The sequence below is a fragment of the Hyla sarda genome, chromosome 8, assembly GCF_029499605.1.
Source record: "Hyla sarda isolate aHylSar1 chromosome 8, aHylSar1.hap1, whole genome shotgun sequence".
Taxonomy (NCBI): Eukaryota; Metazoa; Chordata; class Amphibia; order Anura; family Hylidae; genus Hyla; species Hyla sarda.
Window position 1 is genome coordinate 210,495,163 of NC_079196.1, and position 24,127 is coordinate 210,519,289.

The 24,127-nt window shown below is 41.5% G+C and overlaps 1 protein-coding gene across 4 annotated transcripts in view; it reads right to left on the reverse strand.

The window, feature by feature from the left end:
- The window catches only part of CASKIN1 (CASK interacting protein 1), a 299,543-nt gene that overhangs the window by 20,505 nt on the left and 254,911 nt on the right, over positions 1 to 24,127 (reverse strand). The window contains exons 10-14 of one of the 4 annotated variants that reach the window (XM_056537147.1): positions 23,590 to 23,707; positions 17,980 to 18,171; positions 15,413 to 15,511; positions 10,247 to 10,362; positions 5,596 to 5,665 (exon numbers count right to left, since the gene is read on the reverse strand). In XM_056537147.1, the coding sequence (XP_056393122.1) occupies positions 5,596 to 5,665; positions 10,247 to 10,362; positions 15,413 to 15,511; positions 17,980 to 18,171; positions 23,590 to 23,707 (595 nt within the window). The remainder of the gene's footprint in view (positions 1 to 5,595; positions 5,666 to 10,246; positions 10,363 to 15,412; positions 15,512 to 17,979; positions 18,172 to 23,589; positions 23,708 to 24,127) is intronic. The other 3 variants (XM_056537149.1, XM_056537148.1, XM_056537150.1) reach the window with 3 other exon arrangements.

The window sequence follows — 24,127 nt, forward strand, 5'->3', positions numbered from 1 at the left end:
TGGGCAACTAAGCAACTTTAGGCCTCTGAAAAATGAAAGAAGCGATCTGATTGGTTGCTATGGGCAACTCATCAACTTTAGGCCTCTGAAAAATGAAAGAAGCGATCTGATTGGTTGCTGTGGGCAACTAAGCAACTTTAGGCCTCTGAAAAATGAAAGAAGCGATCTAATTGGTTGCTATGGGCAACTCAGCAACTCTTCCTCTGGACAGGTTTTGATAAATCTCCCCCGTAAGTGTACAGCGCTGCGGAGTCTGTGTGCGCTATACACTATTATTATAATAAGCCGCTGTGGTTGCTTATCTGCAGGTAAAATTTGTAGTATTTCTGACCCATGTAGATTCAACCAAAGGGGGAAAATATATATTTTTTTCCAGGCGGCACCAGCACATAAAAAGCTGCCCCCTCAACATTAGGCCACCCTAGGACCAGGGCCATATAAAAATACAGATCTGGGTGTCACCTTTCACTATGATCCTGTATTTGATGATTATAGAAGAGGCTGCTGAAAAGTATCATGAAAAAAACGTATCCCCTATCCGTAGGATTTAGATTGTGGGGGGTCCGAGCGCTGGGGCCCTGTCCTGTTTAGATCCCAGGCTCTCCTTCACAGCGGCGCATCGGAACCCCCACCCGAAGCGGGGGCCGCCATGCCCTCTTTATATAGTTCTATGGGAGAGCCGAAGATTGCCGAATGGCTCTCCCATAGAGATATATGGAGGGGGCTTGGCGTCCCCCAGTTCGGGACAGGGTTGTGACGTGCCACTATGAAGGAGAGTCGGGGCTCTAAACAGGAGATCGTGGGGGGGCCCCAGCGCTCGGACCTCCTGCAATCTAAAACTTAAGGGATACGTTTTTGTTTTTTTCATGATACTTGTCCTTTAATAGGCTTAGTAGCCGGACTAATTTCAGGATTAATTCTAAAATATAGATAGAACAATGGAAAATGAGAAAACTTAATTTAAATAAAAGGTATATTTATAATAATAGATGGCTCCTTTAAAAATAAATACAATAATACTCAACTATCTGTCCTTTGTCACTGCAGTTCTGATGGTGCCCAATCCCTCCGGGTGCACTTCTTGAAAGACAGCAAATGCCCGCTCAACCAATCCCTGGCCGCAGTTGTGACCTGCCTTAGCCAGTGATTGGTTGTGCGAGCATTTCCTGTGTGTCAAGAGGTCAACAGGAAGCAAAGATCAGGAGATTGGACACTGTCAGAACAGCCGCATAGGGGGATCAGGCTGGAGAGTATTGCTTATTTTTATTTATTTATTTTATTTAATCCAGCAGGACCTCCTAATTTTACAGAGGATTTGAATCCCTATATCCCATCTAAGCCAGTTACTGGCTGAGCGGACATTTCCAATGGGTCGAGAAGTGCGCAAGGAAACCCCTCTCAACCAGGAAGGGAATCCTCAGGGGCAGGGAAAGTCATTATTATAAAACATTTTTAATTTTTAGAAAACATTTTTTGTCTCCATCTTCCCAAAATTCCATTAATAACTCGAGAAACAAAAAGAAAGCTACGGGGAAAAAAAGTGCAGATAAAACGCAAACGAAACAGCGTTTCGTTTGCGTTTTATCTGCACTTTTTTTTGTTCGTATCTTTCTTTTTGCTTCTCAAGCTTTTAATATCAGAAATAAACTGAGCTGTGACTGATACAACGGTATGAAACTTATCGGCACAGAATGCAAGACAAGTGGAGCGTAAAAGGGTGGACAGTCCATTTAAATCCCAAATAAATCCCCAGTAAATATAGACCTCGTCTTCTTTCAAGCTGTTAAAAATTCTATTCCATTTTTTTTATTTTAGTTACATCTGTTTCTTAAAAAGTTCAGAGGAGAAAGGATATGTAAAGCAGCTCTCACACCACTTTCCACTTCCAAGTAACTTTCCCTTAAAAATAAGTATTTTAATCCAACTAGGAGTCTTGGAAACTGACTGGGAATGTATGCAAAGCAAGAGATCTCACCAGGAGGAAAGAATACCCATCTGTAGACAGCTGTTTCAGGCTTTTGCCCTCATCAGTACAATGCAGGTTTGTTGTGGGACAAAAGTTTCTTCTTGCAGAGAGTTTCATGAAGACATGTAAAGACTTATAGGCCATTCATGCTCCACTAGGAATTCTGGGAAAGAAGGATATGCAAATCAGCTCTCACACTACTTTTTCCAAGTAGTGACGAGGGGAAAAAAAACAAAAAACTGTTGTCTGGAGATGGGTATTCTTTTCTACTGGGGAAATCTCTGGCTTGACATACATTCCCAGTCAGTTTCCAAGACTTCTAGTTGACGTGAAACACTGACTTTCAGGGAAAGACATTTGGAAAACGCGGTGTGAGAGCTGCCTTACCTATCATTTCTTCCCAGTTGATTGTGAATGATCAGTCTCCACACGTCTTTGTGATGCTCTCCTAAAGGAATTACATTACCCCTTTGGTCCTTGGAAAGTTGAGTGGCAGTTCTCAATGACTTCTCGGTAATGTACAGGGGTCAAGTCCAGGGTAAAATGTGTGAGAACTCAAGATTTCACTCAAGGACTGGTCCTGCAGGACTCCTGCTAATGGGAATGGTGTTCCCGCAGTGAAAAAAAGTGCAGGAACTCAGTTCCCATGTGTTCCTGCAGGACTTGAGCCCTGGTTATGTAGATGTATGGGAACATGTAATACCCCACTACACAAGTAGGTAAAAAGGCAGCAATATTGGTCATCAACCAACTAGCAACTTGAAAGGTTGAAGTCTTATATTTAGTGGGGGGGGTTTTCTTTTTTCTTTTATTGTTGCACCCAGTTTTTTTTTCGTTATTTTTTGTTATTAGACCTAAACTGAAAATGAACCAATGCTTCCATAGAGAAATACTGAGCATGACTGTACACTGTGCGTTATGTGTTAACATGGACCATATGGCTGTGTTACTTTGGATTGGGTAAGTCAGTGTTTTCTAATCAGAGTGCCTCCAGCTGTTGCAAGACTACAACTCCAAGCATGCCCGGACAGCCGTTGGCTGTCCGGGCATGCTGGGAGTTGTAGTTTTGCAGCAGCTGGAGGAACCCTGGTTGGGAAACACTTGTGTCGGTGAAAGGCCCTGGGCAAAAAAAAAATTGACGGGGCTCCTTCTCTTATCAAACAATAAAAGGACAATGTACATTATCTACACACTAGATCAGTGATTCCCAACCGGGGTGCCTCCAGTTGTAGCAACACTACAACTCCCAGTATGCCAAAGGCTTTTCAGGTGTGCTAGAAATTACAGTTTTAATACAGAGGCACCCTGGTTGGGAAACATTGACCTGTAGGACTTTGCCTATCTTTTGGTGCTCTCCTCAAGAAGAGGAGGAGCTGCAGGGTTAGGGGGGCGCTTCCCAAGCAGCGTGCCTCCAATCGTTGCATAATTACAACTCCTAGCATGCCAAAGGTTGGCTGGGCATGTTGAGAGTTGTACTCTCAGGCACCCTGGTTGGGAAACACTGGCATAGCCTATAAGACTTTGCATTTTTTTGGGTGCTCTCCTCAGGAAGAAATGTTTCACAAGGGGAGCTCCCAGGCTAGGGTGGTGATTCCTAACAAATGTTGCATAATTACAACTCCCAGCATGCCAAAGGCTGTATGGGCATGTTGGGAGTTGTAGATTTGCCACAGCTGGAGGCCCCACGGTTGGGAGATATTGGCATAGCCTATAAAACTTTACATGTCTTTTGGTGCTCTCTTCAAGGAGAAATCTTTCAGAGGGAGAGCAGTAGGGTTAGTCCAGTGATTTCCAGCATGGGTGTCTCCAGTTGTGGCATAATTACCACTTCCAGTATGCCAAAAGTTGGCCGAGCATGCTGGGACTTGTCGATTTGTCACAGTAGAAGGCACTCTGGTTGGGAAACCCTGGCGTAGCCTATAAGACTTTGGAACATTTCTCCTTGAGGAGAGCACCAAAAGATATGCAAAGTCTTATAGGCTACGCCAGGGTTTCCCAACCAGGGTGCCTCCTGCTGTGGCAAATTGATAATCGTGATGAGCGGCATTGCCCATATTCAAATTTGCGATATTTCGCAAATATATAGACGAATATTTGTCCTATATTCGTGAATATTCGAGGAACAAAACAGTGAGGGGGTGGGCAACTTTACTATTGATTGCTATGGATGTTGTTGATAACCTCTGACAAGTGTATTTGCATCATTCTAATTGGCCCACAAGTGAAAAGAAGGAATATGCGAATATTCACATATGCGAAAAAAAAGCGAATATTTGCAATTTTGAATATATAGCAAATATATTCGCAATATTCACGAATTTGCGATAAAAATTGGAAATGCGAATATTCGCACCCAACACTAATCGACAACTCTCAGCATGCCACGCCAACTTTTGCCATGCTGGAAGTTGTAATTATGACACCACTGGAGACACCCACGCTGGAAATCACTGGACTAAGCCGGCAGCTCCCCCTTTGGAAAATTTCTCCTTGAGGAGAGAGAGCACCAAAAACATATGCAAAGGGGGCCTCCTGTTGGGGGACATTTCACTAGCAAATCATCGATCTCACTGGTGTAAATGGGACCTGACATAATGCACATTTCAGCAATGTGTCAGGTCTTTCAGTAGAGATGAGCGAACGTACAGTAAATTTGATTCGTCACGAACTTCTCGGCTCGGCAGTTGATGACTTATCCTGCATAAATTAGTTCAGCCTTCAGGTGCTCCGGTGGGCTGGAAAAGGTGGATACAGTCCTAGGAAAGAGTCTCCTAGGACTGTATCCACCTTTTCCAGCCCACGGGAGCACCTGAAAGATGAACTAATTTATGCAGGAAAAGTCATCAACTGCCGAGCCGAGAAGTTCGTGACGAATCAAATTTACTGTATGTTCGCTCATCTCTATCTTTCAGCAAAGGAAAACATGGGGGAAGCCCCCAGCAAGTGTAGGCCCCTAAACAGAGATCCCTTGTGCCTTCCCTGTTTTAAGGGGGGTACTCCGGTGGAAAACTTTTTTTTTTTAATCAACTGGTGCCAGAAAGTTAAACAGATTTGTAAATTACTTCTATTAAAAAAATCTTAATCCTTCCAGTACTTATTAGCTGCTGAATACTACATAGGAAATTATTTTCTTTTTGGAACACAGAGCTCTCTGCTGACATCACAAGCACAGTGCTCTCTGCTGACATCTCTGTCCATTTTAGGAACTGTCCAGAGCAGCATATGTTTCCTATGGGGATTTTCTCCTACTCTGGACAGTTTCTTAAAATGGACAGAGATGTCAGCAGAGAGCACTGTGATCCAAAAAGAAAATAATTTCTTCTGTAGTATTCAGCAGCTAATAAGTACTGGAAGGATTAAGATTTTTTAATAGAAGTAATTTACAAATCTGTTTAACTTTCTGGCACCAGTTGATAAAATTTTTTTTTTTTTTACAAATTTCCACCGGAGTACTCCTACCAAAAAGGCCGCTAAATCTATATCTTCTTTTACATTAGGGGTAACCCTATGACTCTCCGGTCCTAATGGTCAGTGTCGGCCCGCTCAGTATTGCTGTATTGTGCATTCCAGTTTATTTTCTAGAAAATCCCGCTTCTCCGACTGGATTTTTTTTTTCCAACTCCACGCACCTGTGTGGCCCTCACAGGCGTCTCCTGGCTCCTGCCCCAATGCCTTCTGGGAAAGAACAGTGGCGAGCAGCTGAAATGGAACGGACGTGAGGACAAAACCAAAAAAAGAAAAAAAAAAGGATGTAAAAAGAGGGAAAAAAAGTGAGATGGAGAAATATGGAAGGGGAGGTCCTATCCTTATGTCCGCTGTCCAGCAGTGGTCTCCATACTGTGGACCTCCAGCCATTGCAAAACTACAACTCTCAGCATGCCCGGACAGCCAACGGCTGTCTGGGCATGCTGGGAGTTGTAGTTTTGCAACAGCTGGAGGCACCCTGGCTGAGGAAAGCTGTCCTAGAAGGTCCAGAAAAAAAAAATTCAGGTTTTGCTGACAACAATGTTCATGGTAGAGTTGTCAGCCCCGCCCCCTCCATAATTTTTTTTTTTCTTTACATGCTGTGAGTTGTAGTTTTGCCACAGCTGGGGGCCCACAGTTTGGAAACCACTGATGGACATCACAGATTTAAAAAATAGCCCCGGTTTTGTGAATCTTAGTTTTTAAAACCCCACCGGTAGAATTACCGGGCCTCACTATGGCAGAAATATACACAGCAAATTGTATCTTCACCCAAAACCTAAACACCCACAAGGACTTCACTTAAAGGGGTACTCCGGTGGAAAAAAAACATTTTTTCATATCAACTGGTGCCAGAAAGTTAAAAAGATTTGTAAATTATTTCTATTAAAAATTTTTAATCCTTCCAGTACTTATCAGCTGCTGTATGCTTCAGAGGAAGCTGTGTAGTTCTTTCCAGTCTGACCACAGTGCTCTCTGCTGACACCTCTGCCCATGTCAGGAACTGTCCAGAGTAGGAGCAAATCCCCATAGAAAACCTCTCCTGCTCTAGACAGTTCCTGACATGGACAGAGGTGTCAGCAGAGAGCACTGTGGTCAGACTGGAAAGAACTACACAGCTTCCTGTGGAGCATACAGCAGCTGATAAGTACTGGAAGGAATAGGATTTTTTAATTTACAAATCTGTATAATCTTCTGGCACCAGCTGATTTGAAAAAAGAAAAAAAAAAAGAAAAAAAAAAAATATATATATATATATATATATATATATATATATATTTTTTTTTTTTTTTCCAGCAAAGTACCCCTTTTAAGGGGTACTCCGCTGCTGAGTGTTTGGAACAAACTGTTCCGAATGCTGGAGGCGACACCCCAGGAGCTCGTGACATCTTAGCCCCGCCCCCTCATGACGTCACGTCCTGCCCCCTCAATGCAAGTCTATGGGAGGGGGCGTGACAGCCGTCACACCCCCTCCCATAGACTTGCATTGAGGGGGCAGGGCGTGACATCATGAGGGGGCGGGGCTATGACATCACAAGCTCCTGACTCAAGCGATCGGAACAGTTTGTTCCAAACACTTAGCAGTGGAGTACCCCTTTAAGCATAATCTTAATTCCCACCATGTCTTAGCTCTGGAAGCTGAGATTTGAAGTGCTCTTTGCAGGTCCCTGTGTATTAGGACTAACATGGATGGAACATTAATTAAGGACAGAAAAGAAGACTTTCTTACTCTACTCTATAGAGGGAGGACTATACAAACAGCAATCCAGATCTCAGCTTCCAGTTTCAGACAAGAGTAGTATGGTCGCCTTTTGGTGTATTATGGCCGGAATTCCCAACCTGACCGCAGTTTAGATGCCTCAACTAACATCACCTCAGATCACAAGGATTCTGCCAGTTTGGGTCATTAGACTTGAGGTCAGGCTAGGATTTGCGGGTGTATTTGCGACCACATTACGCTTGTGTGACACCAGCTACGATCAAAACCTTAAAGGGGTTATCCAGGAAAAAAACTTTTTTTATATGTATCAACTGGCTCCAGAAAGTTAAACAGATTTGTAAATGACTTCTATAAAAAAAATCTTAATCCTTTCAGTACTTATGAGCTGCTGAAGTTGAGTTGTTCTTCTCTGTCTAAGGGCTCTCTGATGACACGTGTATCTGTCCAGAGTAGAAGCAAATCCCCATAGCAAACCTCTTCTAAACTGGGCGGTTCCCGAGACAAGCAGAGGTGTCAGCAGAGAGCACTGTTGCCAGAGAGAAAACAACAACTCAACTTCAGCAGCTGATAATTATTGGAAGGATTAACATTTTTTTAATAGAAGTAATTTACAAATCTGTTTAACTTTCTGGAGCCAGTTGATAAAAAAAATTAAAAATAAATGTAAAAAAAGTTTTTTTCCCCCTGGAATACCCCTTTAATTCTCAGGTTTGGAGCAGAGTAATGCTCTGTTCACACTACGAAAAACTCCGTCCTGATTCTGCTTACAGCAGCCTCTCCGGAATCGGCACTTAGGGGGAGATTTATCAAAACCTGCACAAAGGAAAAGTTGCCCATAGCAACCAATCAGATCGCTTCTTTCATTTTGTAGAGGCCTTGTTAAAAATGAAAGAAGCGATCTGATTGGTTGCTATGGGCAACTCAACAACATTTCCTTTGGACAGGTTTTGATAAATCTCCCCCTTACTGTCTATGGCAGATTGCCGGGGACATTAAAGGGATACTCCAGTGGAAAACATTTTTTTTTTTTATTCAACTGGTGCCAGAAAGTTAAACAGATTTGTAAATTACTTCTAACATAAAAATCTTAATCCTTCCAGTACCTATCAGCTGCTGTATGCTCCCGAGGAAGTCGAGTTGTTATTTTCTGTCTGACCACAGTGCTCTCTGCTGACATCTCTGTCCGTGTCAGAAACTGTCCAGAGTAGGAACAAATCCCCATAGCCTCTCCTGCTCTGGACAGTTCCTGACATGGACAGAAGTGTCAGCAGAGAGCACTATGGTCAGACTGGAAAGAACTATACAACTTACTCTGGAGCATACAGCAGCTGATAAGTACTGGAAGGAGTAAGATTTTGAAATAGAAGTGATTTTCAAAGTTGATTTAAAAAAAAAATAGTTTTTCACCGGAGTACCCCTTTAAGTGCTGGCCCATCAATAAGACTCTGCTGCGAGTGGAATCCGCACAGAATTTCCGTAGTGTGAACAGGCATTTAGGCTTTTGCTTCTATTCAAATAAAGTTGATGCAAATGTTATATGTTTACAAGCTGAGTACCCGGGGTTGCCCAGTCAAACTTGTGGGAGAAGATAACTAAAAATGATGTACTGTGTGCCACCCAGCTTTTCCCAGTCTCTTGACGTCCCAGCAATGATAGGCTGCTTCTCCTCCCGACACTCCTCACTGCCATCTCTCCCCCTCACTCTTCTCTCAACCCACAATCAATCTCCTCCCTCCCTGTCCCCGCAGGATGTGTATATATTCCGTGTAGGATGTGTATATATTCTGTATATTCTGTGTACCTGGACTACCTCTGTGTTCCAAGAGTAACACCTTTAGGAGATGTAACAGAAGTCTCATAGACTTTCAGTGGACTTCCTGCACATCTCCTGATCGCGTTACTCTCGGGCTGCGGAGGTTGCCCGGGAGTTTACTTATATTTTTATGGAAAATATAAGTAATGTGTATCAATTTTATTCAAAATATCTCCAGTCATTCTGAAGTTAGGCTGAAATATACATATATATACACAAATGTTAAGCTATAACTATATCTATCTATCTAGCGTAGAAATGGAGCAGCACAACCAAAGCAAGGAGGTAGGTGTGGGTGCCAGCGGTCCGTTGTCCCAGGTAACGGGCCAGAATTAGACAGCAAATAAAGAAGTAATCCGCAGCACTCCAATATAAGGTGCAAAAGGTGAATAGCCGTGAGGCTAATAAATCCATCACCTTTTGCACCTTATATTGGAGTGCTGCGGATTACTTCTTTATTTGCTATCTATCTATCTATCTATCTATCTCATATCTATCTATCTATCTATCTATCTCATATCTATCTCATATCTATCTATCTCATATCTATCTATCTATCTCATATCTATCTCATATCTATCTATCTCATATCTATCTATCTATCTCATATCTATCTATCTATCTCATATCTATCTCATATCTATCAATCTCATATCTATCTATCTCATATCTATTTATCTATCTATTTATCTATCTATCTATCTATCTCATATCTATCTATCTCATATCTATCTATCTCATATCTATCTATCTCATATCTATCTATCTCATATCTATCTATCTCATATCTATCTATCTATCTCATATCTATCTCATATCTATCAATCTCATATCTATCTATCTCATATCTATTTATCTATCTATTTATCTATCTATCTATCTATCTCATATCTATCTATCTCATATCTATCTATCTCATATCTATCTATCTCATATCTATCTATCTCATATCTATCTATCTCATATCTATCTCATATCTATCAATCTCATATCTATCTATCTCATATCTATTTATCTATCTATTTATCTATCTATCTATCTCATATCTATCTATCTCATATCTATCTATCTCATATCTATTTATCTATCTATCTATCTCATATCTATCTGTCTCATATCTATCTGTCTCATATCTATCTATCTATCTATCTATCTATCTGTAAGGGGTGCTATAACATTGGCATCTCCTATATTTAGACAGAAGTTTACACCTATCTCCATTCCACACCTGATGCCAACCACAGTCCCACTCTTATGCCACCCGCAGTCCCACTCTGTATACCTTGACCCCCTCTGCGTTAGCCGGTATAGCATGGGCGCTGCCAGCACTCTGGCCGCTCCCAGAACTCCGACCACTGGTGGCGCTTCCTGTGCTGCCCATGCTGCTGCGATCACCACCTGGCATGGGGGCAAGAACATATTTGCATTAAACAGTATAGAGGGGGGAGGGCTCTGTGTATAAAACCCCTTATATCATTAGTCGGTATGGGTAACATTAGATTTTGTTCATTTTTATACATGATGCCCCATGACACAGTTCGCTAAATTTACGTTTTATTTTTATTTGTCCCCGCTACAAATAAACCACACACACACCAGTACCCTGGGGGCATGCATATTGCAGCATGGTTGGCAGCATTTCTGGCACACCCAGGGAGTGTAATGTCACTGGCGCGGCGTGTAAAACTGGCGGGTACTGAGGCAAAAATAAACTGTGATCTGATGGAAGACACACGGCGGAAAAAGTGCGAATTAATAATTTATGAGACAAATGGACGGAGGATGGTAAGGGGGGGCGATTGCTATCTGTGAAAATGTCCCATGATGCTTAACAATAGCAACCGCCCTTTAATCCATTTCACGCGTCTCAGAGGGTGGCACAGCGGTCGGGCGTTGAAATGGTTAACACAGCGGGTACGATTATCACTTTAAAGCAGTGTTTTCCAACCAGCGTGCCTCCTGCTGTTGCAAAACTACAAGTGCCAGCATGCCCAGACAGCCTTTGGTTGTCTGGGCATGCTGGGAGTTGTAGTTTTGCAACAGCTGGAGGCACACTGTTCGGAAAACACTGCTTTAAGCAAAGGCATAGCTTGGCAGGAGAGACTCTGGGATCTAATTGGTTGTTTTTATATCAGATTTAATCGTAGAACAGCGCCACCCCTCTGTGCAGGTGGTGTTTGGTATTACGGCTTACTCCCATTCGGTTCAATAGAGATGAGCTGCTATCGCAGCTCATCTCTATTGAACCGAATGGGAGTAAGCCACAACATCAAACACAACCTGCGTAGAGGGGTGGTGCTGTCGAGTCAATTTGCCAATCCCTTAAAGGGGTACTCCCTTGGAAACCTTTTTTTAAATTTTTTTTTTTTTTTTAAATCAACTGGTGCCAGAAAGTTTTGTAAATTTACCGATTTGTAAATTACTTCTATAAAAAAAAAAATCTTAATCCTTCCAGTACTTTTTAGGGGCTGTATACTACAGAGGAAATGCTTTTCTTTTTGGATTTCTATTCTGTCACGACCACAGTGCTCTCTACTGACATCTGCTGTTCATTTTAGGAACTGTCCAGGACAGCATATGTTTTCTATGGGGATTTTCTCCTGCTCTGGACAGTTCCTAAAATGGACAGCAGAGGTCAGCAGAGAGCTCTGTGGTCGTGTTAGAAGAGAAATCCAAAAAGAAAAGCATTTCCTCTGTAGTATACAGCCCCTAAAAAGTACTGGAAGGATTAAGATTTTTAAATAGAAGTAATTTACAAATCTGTTTAACTTTCTTGCACCAGCTAATTTAAATAAAATAAAAAATATATAAAAGTTTTCCAAGGGAGTACCCCTTTAAAGGGGTACTCCGGTGGAAAAAAATTTTTTTTAAATCAACTGGTTCCAGAAAGTTAAGCAGATTTGTAAATTACTTCTATTTAAAAATCTTAATCCTTTCAGTACTTCTCAGCTGCTGTATGCTCCACAGGAAGTTATTTTCTTTTTGAATTTCCTTTCCGTCTGACCACAGTGCTCTCTGCTGACACCTCTGTCCATGTCAGGAACTGTCCAGAGCAGGAACAAATCCCCATAGAAAACCTCTCCTGCTCTGGACAGTTCCTGACATGGACAGAGGTGTCAGCAGAGAGCATTATGTTCAGACAGTAAAGAAATTGAAAAAGAAAAGAACTTCCTGGGGAACACACAGCAGCTGATAAGTAATGGAAGGATTAAGATTTTTAAATAAAAGTAATTTACCAATCTGTTTAATTTTCTGGCACCAGTTGATTTAAATAAATTATTTTTCAACGGAGTACCCCTTTAATTGTTAAGAAAAAAACGAGTGTGTTCCTATACGATTTAGTAGCAGGCTATAGAGAACAGAGTCAGCTCTGCTACATCTGTTTCTTTCGCCACGCTGAATTATATCTAGAGCCCGATACTTTACAGCGATTCTATGGGATCTGAGCTGCATGACTTGTCGTGTCATGTACGATCCTCATTCATCATGTGGTGGATTTAGTCCAAAGCGAATTCACCCGAGGTCTATAAACAAATACAAAGAGATCATCTCTGCAGAATAAAACGGGTGAATGTCCTCTGCTCGTAGGGCGGTATTCCACCGAGCGGACGCTGATTCCATCAAATAATTCCAATTACCTGTGAATGAGATCTCACTCACCCCGGGGGAAGGTTTGGAAGTTATCTCTGTATTCAGTAGTTATATTCTTGTATATAGGAGTAGTATTATAGTAGTTATATTCTTGTATATAGGAGCAGTATTATAGTAGTTATATTCTTGTATATAGGAGCAGTATTATAGTAGTTATATTCTTGTATATAGGAGTAGTATTATAGTAGTTATATTCATGTATATAGGAGCAGTATTATAGTAGTTATATTCTTCTATATAGGAGCAGTATTATAGTAGTTATGTTCTTGCATATAGGAGGCAGTATTATAGTAGTTATATTCTTGTATATAGGAGTAGTATTATAGTAGTTATATTCTTGTATATAGGAGTAGTATTATAGTAGTTATATTCTTCTATATAGGAGCAGTATTATAGTAGTTATGTTCTTGCATATAGGAGGCAGTATTTTAGTAGTTATATTCTTGTATATAGGAGTAGTATTATAGTAGTTATATTCTTGTATATAGGAGTAGTATTATAGTAGTTATATTCTTGTACACAGGAGCAGTATTATAGTAGTTATATTCTTGTATATAGGAGCAGTATTATAGTAGTTATATTCTTGTATATAGGAGTAGTATTATAGTAGTTATATTCATGTATATAGGAGCAGTATTATAGTAGTTATATTCTTCTATATAGGAGCAGTATTATAGTAGTTATGTTCTTGTATATAGGAGGCAGTATTATAGTAGTTATATTCTTGCATATAGGAGCAGTATTATAGTAGTTATATTCTTGTATATAGGAGGCAGTATTATAGTAGTTATACTCTTGTATATAGGAGCAGTAATATAGTAGTTATATTCTTGTATATAGCAGCAGTATTATAGTAGTTATATTCTTGTATATAGGAGCAGTATTATAGTAGTTATATTCTTGTATATAGGAGGCAGTATTATAGTAGTTATATTCATGTATATAGGAGCAGTATTATAGTAGTTATATTCTTGTATTTAGGAGGCAGTATTATAGTAGTTATATTCTTATATATAGGAGGCAGTATTATAGTAGTTATATTCATGTATATAGGAGCAGTATTATAGTAGTTATATTCTTGTATATAGGAGCAGTATTATAGTAGTTATATTCTTGTATATAGGGGGCCGTATTATAGTAGTTATATTCTTGTACATAGGTGCAGTATTATAGTAGTTATATTCTTGTACATAGGAGGCAGTATTATAGTAGTTATATTCTTGTATATAGGAGCAGTATTATAGTAGTTATATTCTTGTATATAGGAGCAGTATTAAAGTAGTTATATTCATGTATATAGGAGCAGTATTTTAGTAGTTATATTCTTGTATATAGGAGGCAGTATTATAGTAGTTATATTCTTGTACATAGGAGCAGTATTATAGTAGTTATATTCTTGTATATAGGAGGCAGTATTATAATAGTTATATTCTTGTATATAGGAGGCAGTATTATAGTAGTTATATTCTTGTATATAGGAGGCAGTATTATAGTAGTTATATTCTTGTATATAGGAGCAGTATTATAGTAGTTATATTCTTGTATATAGGAGTAGTATTATAGTAGTTATATTCATGTATATAGGAGCAGTATTATAGTAGTTATATTCTTGTATATAGGAGCAGTATTATAGTAGTTATATTCTTGTATATAGGAGTAGTATTATAGATATATTCTTGTATATAGGAGCAGTATTATAGTAGTTATATTCTTGTATATAGGAGCAGTATTATAGTAGTTATATTCTTGTATATAGGAGCAGTATTATAGTAGTTCTATTCTTGTATATAGGAGCAGTATTGTAGTAGTTATATTCTTGTATATAGGAGTATTATAGTAGTTATATTCTTGTATATAGGAGCAGTATTATAGTAGTTATATTCATGTATATAGAAGGCGGTATTATAGTAGTTATATTCTTGTATATAGGAGCAGTATTATAGTAGTTATATTCATGTATATAGGAGCAGTATTATAGTAGTTATATTCTTGTATATAGGAGCAGTATTATAGCAGTTATATTCTTGTATATAGGAGCAGTATTATAGTAGTTATATTTATGTATATAGGAGAAGTATTATAGTAGTTATATTCTTGTATATAGGAGGCAGTATTATAGTAGTTTTATTCTTGTATATAGGAGCAGTATTATAGGAGTTATATTCTTGTATATAGGAGCAGTATTATAGTACTTATATTCTTGTATATAGGAGCAGTATTATAGTAGTTATATTCTTGTACATAGGAAGCAGTATTATAGTAGTTATATTCTTGTATATAGGAGCAGTATTATAGTAGTTATATTCTTGTATATAGGAGGCAGTATTATAGTAGTTATATTCTTGTACATAGGAGGCAGTATTATAGTAATTATATTCTTGTATATAGGAGCAGTATTATAGTAGTTATATCCTTGCATATAGGGGGCAGTATTATAGATGTTATATCCTTGCATATAGGGGGCAGTATTATAGATGTTATATCCTTGCATATAGGGGGCAGTTTAATGGTAAATTGTTGTTTCTGAACATGGCTTGGATTTTTTTTTTTTTACTGTTTTGCCCATGTTATACATAAAACCAGTGTCTATACAGATATAGGTGCTTGAACTGTATTCAATTGGTAGATTCTGGCCTTAATATCCTCAACTGAGATAAATCCCTGATTGCAACTTTAAAACATAAATTTGTATGATTATTTATTAATAATAACAATAATAATAATAACAATAACAATAAATAAAGTAATATAGGTATATAACAACGTAAATAGCATTTGTAGAAAGAGTTAGGGGTACCTGCAAAGGGTTTTCTCAGTACCCAGATTTCCTCTGCTGGGGCCACAGAGGTGGAGCCTGGAGACATATGAGACGGACTGGATTCTGATCCTCGCGAACCTTCATAGATAGGAGGAAAAAGGTTTAAATATAGTAAAGATATAAAAAAGCAGCATATGTGTATAGTCACGGTGAGTCCTACCGAAGCCTGATAAATGCATTAGACACTACATCCCACTAAATCCATTATCTAAGCTCTCCTTGCAGTCACAGTCGCTCTTAGGCTGTTATGTCCCAGACCACATTATCGATCTGCTCCATTTCTGAAGACTTTCTGATAAGCTGTACTTGCAGAATTAAATGGTCACCGTCTGGACACAACAGCGACATTGTCGAAAAGGAAGGAAAAACAAGGGTATCGGGGGACCGGTTACAAATGGATCAAAGCTTATTGGTAATACGAATAAAAATTGTCGACCCCTTGATCTTAGAATAGTGTTTCCCAATAAGGGTGCTTCTAGCTGTTGCAGAACCACAACGCCCAGCATGCCCGGATGGCCTTCAGCCATCCGGGCATGCTGGGAGTTGTGGTTCTGCAACAGCCAGAGGCACCCTGTTTGGGAAACACTGACTTAGGGCATCTAAATAATAAAACAAGTCAGTAGATGTTCCTGCTCCTGCTTTGTTGTGTCCCCACCCCTGCATAGTGTGTTCCCACCCCTGCAGAGCGCAACCTAACTCCCACAGCTAATAACTGCTCCCTCTATGCAAACTGAGTGTCCACTGACCGCATAGACAGCACTTTAGTATGTATCATCCCATTTGTACTCACACAGCCGACTGATGTGGAAAAACAGCACGTGGGCCCCTAAGTCAGCAACAATTTGCATGTACCTCCACTAGTCATCCACCACTTCCCTAGTAAAGTCCCTAGCCCCTGATGTTGCCCCATTGTTGTTTATTAGTTTGGAAATATTTCAAATACTCACCAATACCAATTACCAATACTTTTTTTTTTTTTTTAAGTACTTACCGATACCCCTTACCCATTCTTTTATTTTTTTAAATGTCATGTGACAGCAGAGGTGGCTCTAGACTTTGTGAAGCCTTAGGCGAAAGTTGAACATGAGGCCCTCACTGACACTAATAATTAAGATATGCCCCCAGTAGGTAGGCAGAAAATCCCCCCTATTAGGTAGAAGCCCCAAGTAGTTAGGTAGGAAATCCCCCCTATTAGGTAGAAGCCCCCAGTAGTTAGGTAGGAAATCCATCACCACACTATTAGGTAGAGGCCCCCAGTAGGTAGGTAGGTAGGACATCCTTACTATTAAGTACTATTAGGTAAAAGCGTCCAGTAGTAAGGCTGGAAATCCCCCCCCACCCAAGGCATAGGCCCCATGTAGGTAGGAAGGGAGTCCCCCATATTAGGTAAAAGCCTAAGTAGGTAGGTAGGTAGAACATCCTCCCATGGAAGTAGAAGCCCTCAGAAGATAGATAGGTAGGGAATTCCCCCTATTAGGTAGAAGCTCCAATGAGATAGGTAACTAAGGAATCCCCCTATTAGGTAGAAGCCCCCTATTAGGTAGAAGCTCCAATGAGATAGGTAACTAAGGAATCCCCCAGTAGGTAGAAGCCCCCAGTTGATAGGTAGTCAGGTAGGTAGGGAACTTCCTATTAGGTAGCTATCCCCATCAAGTAGTTTCCCTCAATTAGTTCCCTCCCAAGGAAAATAAGAAAAATCCCACTCAACTTCCCTCCGCTCCCACACGAAAGGCTTCTGTATCCTCCGCTCTGTCAGTGGTGCAGGACCTTCTTCTGTAAGCAATAGTGGTGCAGGAAATGACATTATGGCAAGGCAGGTCCTGCACCACTCTGGATTACAGGGGTACTCCGGCCCTAGACATTTTATCTCCTATCCAAAAGATAGGGGATAAGATGTCTGATCCCAGGGGTCTGGCCTCTGGGACCCCCACAATCTCCAGGTCGGCACCCCAGCATTATGAAAACCGTAACGCCAGTTTCGGGTGTCTATGGTTGTGATGTCATGCCCCTCACACCCCCTCTCTCATAGACATGAATGGACGGGGCGTGAGGAGGAGGCATGACGTCCCAACCACATAAATGTTCAGAACACCAGGGTACCGGGCAGGAGATCGCGGAGGGTCCCAGAGGCCGGACCTCCATGATTAGACATCTTATCCCCTATCCTTTGGATAGGGAATAAGATGTATAGGGGAGTGAATAATGAAGAGGTCTAAGTGCGGGAACAGAGGATGGGAAAGAGGGATTTTGTTATTATGGAGGGGACCTATTGGGGGAAACTACATCTCTCTGCCCACTGACTGTGTTGTGTTCGGTCGATATGCAGGCATCGGGATGGGTACAAATACTTGGCGCCAATACTCATATCGGTATTGGGACATTCATAATAGCCTTGGAACCAAAAACTGCTCTCTACTTTAGATTTTATGAAGTTTTTTTTATGTTGTAAAATGGTAAAAACACTAAAACAATAAAATAATAAAGAAAACAAAAACAACAGAAATATGGAGCACAAACACAAGAACAGAGATGGCAGCATGGACTACCTGGAACATAATGCAGTTCCCTTTTAGGACTGCGGGACCTTTGGTAACCAAACGTACTGAAAGGAACTGGATGAGAATGTGGTGGTAGCATCAGGCAATGGGAGGAGTGATGCAGGTCACCATTAGATACTGGCGCCCTTCGGATGGTGGCCTGTGGCCTGGGGTTCTCTATTTCGCCTGAGCCCCAAGAACCTAAAGGTCACATGGTAACAAGAAAACAAAAAACATGGAGATAACAAAAAAGTATCTAAAGAAATATAAAATAAAACATTAACATAAGCATAAAAAATGAATAAATAAACATGAATAATATGGCTGGACAGTAGCAGTTGTAATGGATTTCTGTTCCTAGACAGCAGTGCAGTGTGGGAGATAAAATATCAGTAGATAATCTATAAATCTGCAACTCAATTCCTATAGAAACATGGCAACTGCTTCAAGCTACCTAGTTGTAGGGTTCTTGTTACAATATTGCATATACGCTTTGACAATGAACTCTATTCTTGCTGCTGCAAGATTTTTCTTTCTTTGTTATTTTTATTTTTCTATTTTACTGAATTGAAAATTGTATTGATAAAACGATAAATAAACAGTTAAATAAAAAAAAAATATCAGTTATACCGTTTAAACTAAGCTGTTAGGTCACATGTCTGACAGAGAAGGTGGGGCTAAAATGTCACATGTCTGACAGAGAAGGTGGGGCTAGACTGTCACATGTCTGACAGAGAAGGTGGGGCTAAAATGTCACATGTCTGACAGAGAAGGTGGGGCTAGACTGTCACATGTCTGACAGAGAAGGTGGGGCTAGACTGTCACATGTCTGAAAGAGAAGGTGGGGCTAGACTGTCACATGTCTGAGAGGGAAGGTGGGGCTAGACTGTCACATGTCTGACAGGGAAGGTGGGGCTAGACTGTCACATGTCTGAAAGAGAAGGTGGGGCTAGACTGTCACATGTCTGACAGGGAAGGTGGGGCTAGACTGTCACATGTCTGACAGGGAAGGTGGGGCTAGACTGTCACATGTCTGACAGAGAAGGTGGGGCTGAAATGTCACATGTCTGACAGAGGGGTGGGGCTAGACTGTCACATGTCTGACAGAGAAGGTGGGGCTAGACTGTCACATGTGTAACAGAGAAGGTGGGGCTAGACTGTCACATGTCTGACAGGGAAGGTGGGGCTAGACTGTCACATGTCTGAGAGGGAAGGTGGGGCTAGACTGTCACATGTCTGACAGGGAAGGTGGGGCTAGACTGTCACATGTCTGACAGGGAAGGTGGGGCTAGACTGTCACATGTCTGACAGGGAAGGTGGGGCTAGACTGTCACATGTCTGACAGAGAAGGTGGGGCTGAAATGTCACATGTCTGACAGAGGGGTGGGGCTAGACTGTCACATGTCTGACAGAGAAGGTGGGGCTAGACTGTCACATGTGTAACAGAGAAGGTGGGGCTAGACTGTCACATGTCTGACAGGGAAGGTGGGGCTAGACTGTCACATGTCTGTCAGACAAGGTGGGGCTAAAATGTCACATGTCTGAAAGAGAAGGTGGGGCTAGACTGTCTCATGTGTAACAGAGAAGGTGGGGCTAGACTGTCACATGTCTGACAGGGAAGGTGGGGCTAGACTGTCACATGTCTGACAGGGAAGGTGGGGCTAGACTGTCACAGGTCTGACAGAGAAGGTGGGGCTAGACTGTCACATGTCTGACAGAGAAGGTGGGGCTGAAATGTCACATGTCTGACAGAGGGGTGGGGCTAGACTGTCACATGTCTGACAGAGAAGGTGGGGCTAGACTGTCACATGTGTAACAGAGAAGGTGGGGCTAGACTGTCACATGTCTGACAGGGAAGGTGGGGCTAGACTGTCACATGTCTGTCAGACAAGGTGGGGCTAAAATGTCACATGTCTGAAAGAGAAGGTGGGGCTAGACTGTCTCATGTGTAACAGAGAAGGTGGGGCTAGACTGTCACATGTCTGACAGGGAAGGTGGGGCTAGACTGTCACATGTCTGACAGGGAAGGTGGGGCTAGACTGTCACAGGTCTGACAGAGAAGGTGGGGCTAAACCGCTGTCTGTTTCCGAGGGCGACCAGCAGAATTCTTAACAGAGCTTCATATAAGAATAGAGCTAAAGATATGAAATATTAGTTTTACTCAACTTTTTATGTAAATTTAAATTGGGAAATATTTTTGGAAATTTACTTTAAGACACTCAGATATATAGCTATATCTGAGTATCTTTAAGTATATATATATATATATATATATATATATATATATAGTTGGATAAAACCTATATTTAACACATGTTCAACCACAATGGCCGGGGTGTAATGAGACCACATTTTAGGCCCCATACACACAAGTCATCTGGACCAGCCAACAATCTAATATGTATGATGTTGGATAAATAAAGGATGAGGCATGTTAATGTTCAACCCATAACAACCCATCAACCCATAAAATGCCAAAAATAAACACCACAGCTACCGTATAGCTAGCGAGCGTATATCTATATGGCATTCTAAAATGTCAAACTAACTTTGCGTTTTTGGGTTTAAAGGGGTACTCCAGGCAAAAACTTTTTTTTTATATATCAACTGGCTCCAGAAAGTTAAACAGATTTGTAAATTGCTTCTATTAAAAAATCTTAATCCTTCCAATAGTTATTAGCATCTGAAGTTTTCTGTCTAACTGCTCAATGATGATGTCACGTCCCGGGAGCTGTGCATGATGGGAGAATATCCCCATTGGAACTGCACAGCTCCCGGGACGTGAGTCATCAGAGAGCAGTTAGATAGAAAATAGCAACTTAACTTCAGAAGCTAATAACTATTGGAAGGATTTAGATTTTTTTTAATAGAAGTAATTTACAAATCTGTTTAACTTTCCGGAGCCAGTTAATATATATAAAAAATTTTTTGGCCTGGAACACCCCTTTAACATATTTTTCCTGCTTTTGGACGCAGCATGCTGAGACTATGGCATTTTTTTGTCGCATATACCTCCTGCCCAGCCGTGAATACAGCTCAGGCTGGGCAGAAGGTATACATAGTGTATCTCTCCTGTCTAGGAAGAACATACAGTAAAGCAGCGATCTCTATAGATCTTGCAGCGCTAGTTAACTCTTTCCTTGCTAGGTCCTCGCTTAACACTCAGCCCAGCATGGGGTTACAGTAAAGCAGCGGATTATACAGATCACTGGTTTACTGTATGTTCTTGCTAGGCAGGAAACATACAATGTGTATACCTCCTGCCAGCCTGTGCTGTACCTGCGGCTGTACAGCTCAGCCCGACTAGGAGCAGGGACAGTATCCAGCGCTGCACTATGCACTAATGTATACTATACGGCCCGCTGAGGTAAGTAGTGATGCTATGCATACCTCGCGTTTATCGAGGATAACCTCGCTTCGTCAGGTTTTGTTGAGACCTGAGAAAGCAAGGTCATCCTTGCAAAACGCGTTATCTGTACTCACAAAAAAAACGAAATAAATATTTAACTGGAATACATCACTTTCCCTCGATTGAATTTAGGGCTGCAACCTGGCTGATATTTTACTGGCACAGCCAGTATTTTGGCCATCCTGACAGTATTTTTATCAAAAATACCGTCCATGCAAAGGCCAGTATTTATCCAACCAATCCTCCAACTCCAGGAATATTGCACCATATACTATACCAGTGTTTCCCAACCAGAGCGCCTCCAGCTGTTGCAAAACTACAACTCTCAGCATGCTGGGAGTTGTAGTTTTGCAACAGCTGGAGGCGCTCTGGTTGGGAAACACTGACCTATACTATGTGATACTATATAGTCCAACATGCTGGGAGTTGTAGTTTTACAAACAGCTGGAGGCACCCCTGGTTGGGAAACACTGACCTATACTATATACTACTACATAGTCCAACATGCTGGGAGTTGTAGTTTTGCATCAGCTGGAGGCACCCCTGGTTGGGAAACACTGACCTATACTATATACTACTGTATAGTACAACATGCTGGGAGTTGTAGTTTTCGTTTGGGGCAGCTGCTGAGCCACAGGCTGTATCGGGGCATGCTGGGAGTTGTAATTTGTAACTAACTGCAACTCCTGAATTTAATTTAAAAAAAAAAGCGATCAAAGAGTCACATCAAAACAAAAATGGTACTTTTCAAAAATGCAGATTGGGGCGCAAAAAATGAGCCATCATACAGGTCTGTATAAGGAGAAATAAAAAAGTTATAGGGGTCAAAATAGAACAAAATTTCCCCCCGCATATGTGTATCCTGTGATGTCACGCATATATAATTAAAGGTGTAGTCCAGTACTGAAAAATGTATCTATCCCCTATGATAGGGGATAAGTTTCAGATCGTGGGGGGTCCAACCGCTGGGGCCCCCCGTGATCTCCTTACGGGGCCCCGGCTCGCTGGCCAGATAGAGGGTGTCGACCACCGCACGAAGCGGAGGCTGACACGCCCCCTCAATACAGCGGTATGGCAGAGCCGGAGATTGCCGAAGGCAGTGCTCCGGCTTTGCCATAGAGTTGTACTGAGGGGGGCGTGTCAGCCGCCACTTCGTGCGGTGGTCAACACGCCCCCTTCCCGTGGACTGGTGGGCCCCGTCCAGGAGATCATGGGGGGGCCCCAGTGGTCGGACCCCCCGCGATCTGAAACTTATCCCCTATCCTTAGGATAGGGGATAAGTGTTTCAGCACTGGATATCTCCTTTAATTATGCAAATTAGCATGGCAGGTATTTTTTTGCAAGAAAGGTGGCAACTCTAATCGAATCTTGAATCTCATCGATAACTAAAGTATCCTGAGGTGCCGCATCAGCAGTTTTTTCTACTAGCTGTAAGGGGCCCTACAGCTCTCCCGCAAGATGTTTGCTTTTCTCCCACTAAAAACACATGCACGCTCAACTGAGCTGAGGATGCATGATGTCTATGGAAAAATTGGGAGGAATCGGAGCATTTGTCTGACAGCTGTTGTAACTAGATAACTTTAAGACCTTACATGTTTCTGCTGAATCATAGAAGCCTATGGGGATCAACGGCAGTTCCCGATGTGGCGGCTGTAACATACAGGTCTAAATTCTAATAGCAGTACCGCTTCTAAAGTTAGTGGTCACGGCTCATAACCAGGCACATAGCCCCTACTAAGTACAGCATGGTTTAGGCCCATTTTTGCACTTTGTCTGGATAAAGCGGCACCGTGTCAATAAGCCACCATTGTTTACTGTACTTTCCTCGTATACAAATGGTAATACCGCGTGTGGTGCCAATCTAATCTGTTCACATTCCATCCCGCCTCCCGCGTAATAGAACTGAACTTTGGAGTCGGAAAATAAAAAATAATTACGCGGTGGGAATAATGAGGCTGAGGATCTCAATTAAAGGGCCGGCGCAAGGTAATTAAAGTGTTTACACAGGAGAAGATGTCGGATCCGGTGAGGCTAATGAAAGTGGATTGTTAATGAAGGACGACACTTAAATATTGATACAATGTAAGCGCGGCGTCGCCGTAATTATTACTTTCTGAGCGGCGCTATGACAATTAACCTAGGAAACCGAGGAACTGCAAAAAGTAAATAGACACAGATATAGGGCTTATTCCGTAAAAGAGAGGCTTTGCCTGTTCGCTTGCTGATGGCCTCCACCAGATTGGCCGGGAAGTAGCCCACTCTGTCGTTGCCCGTCCTGTTGTCGTGGATACAACCTTTCCACCGGCCATCGGGATGCTGCTCCAAAACCTGCCCATGGGGAGAGAGAGAGAGAGTCATGGTCAGAACCTAATAGTTTATTATGGCGCAATTACAGCTCACCCCTATTTACTTCAATAGAGCTGCAATACCAGAAACAATCTATGGAAAGGGGTGGCGCTGTTTTTGGAAACAAAGCAGCTACTTTAATTAGGTGTTTTTAGTACTTATGGGAGTGTTTCCCAACCAGGGTGCATCCAGCTGTTGCAAAACTACCACTCCAAGCATGCTGAGATGCTTGGAGTTCTAGCTTAGAACAGCTGGAGACACCCTTGTTAAAAAATACCGCCTACGGCTACACATGGGAGTCAACAGGGAAGTATGAAATGCCGCATTTCACCCTTTTGTGACAATTGAGGCTCCAGATTAGTTTTCCATAATTGCTCTGGATATGACTTTTTTTTTTTCCAG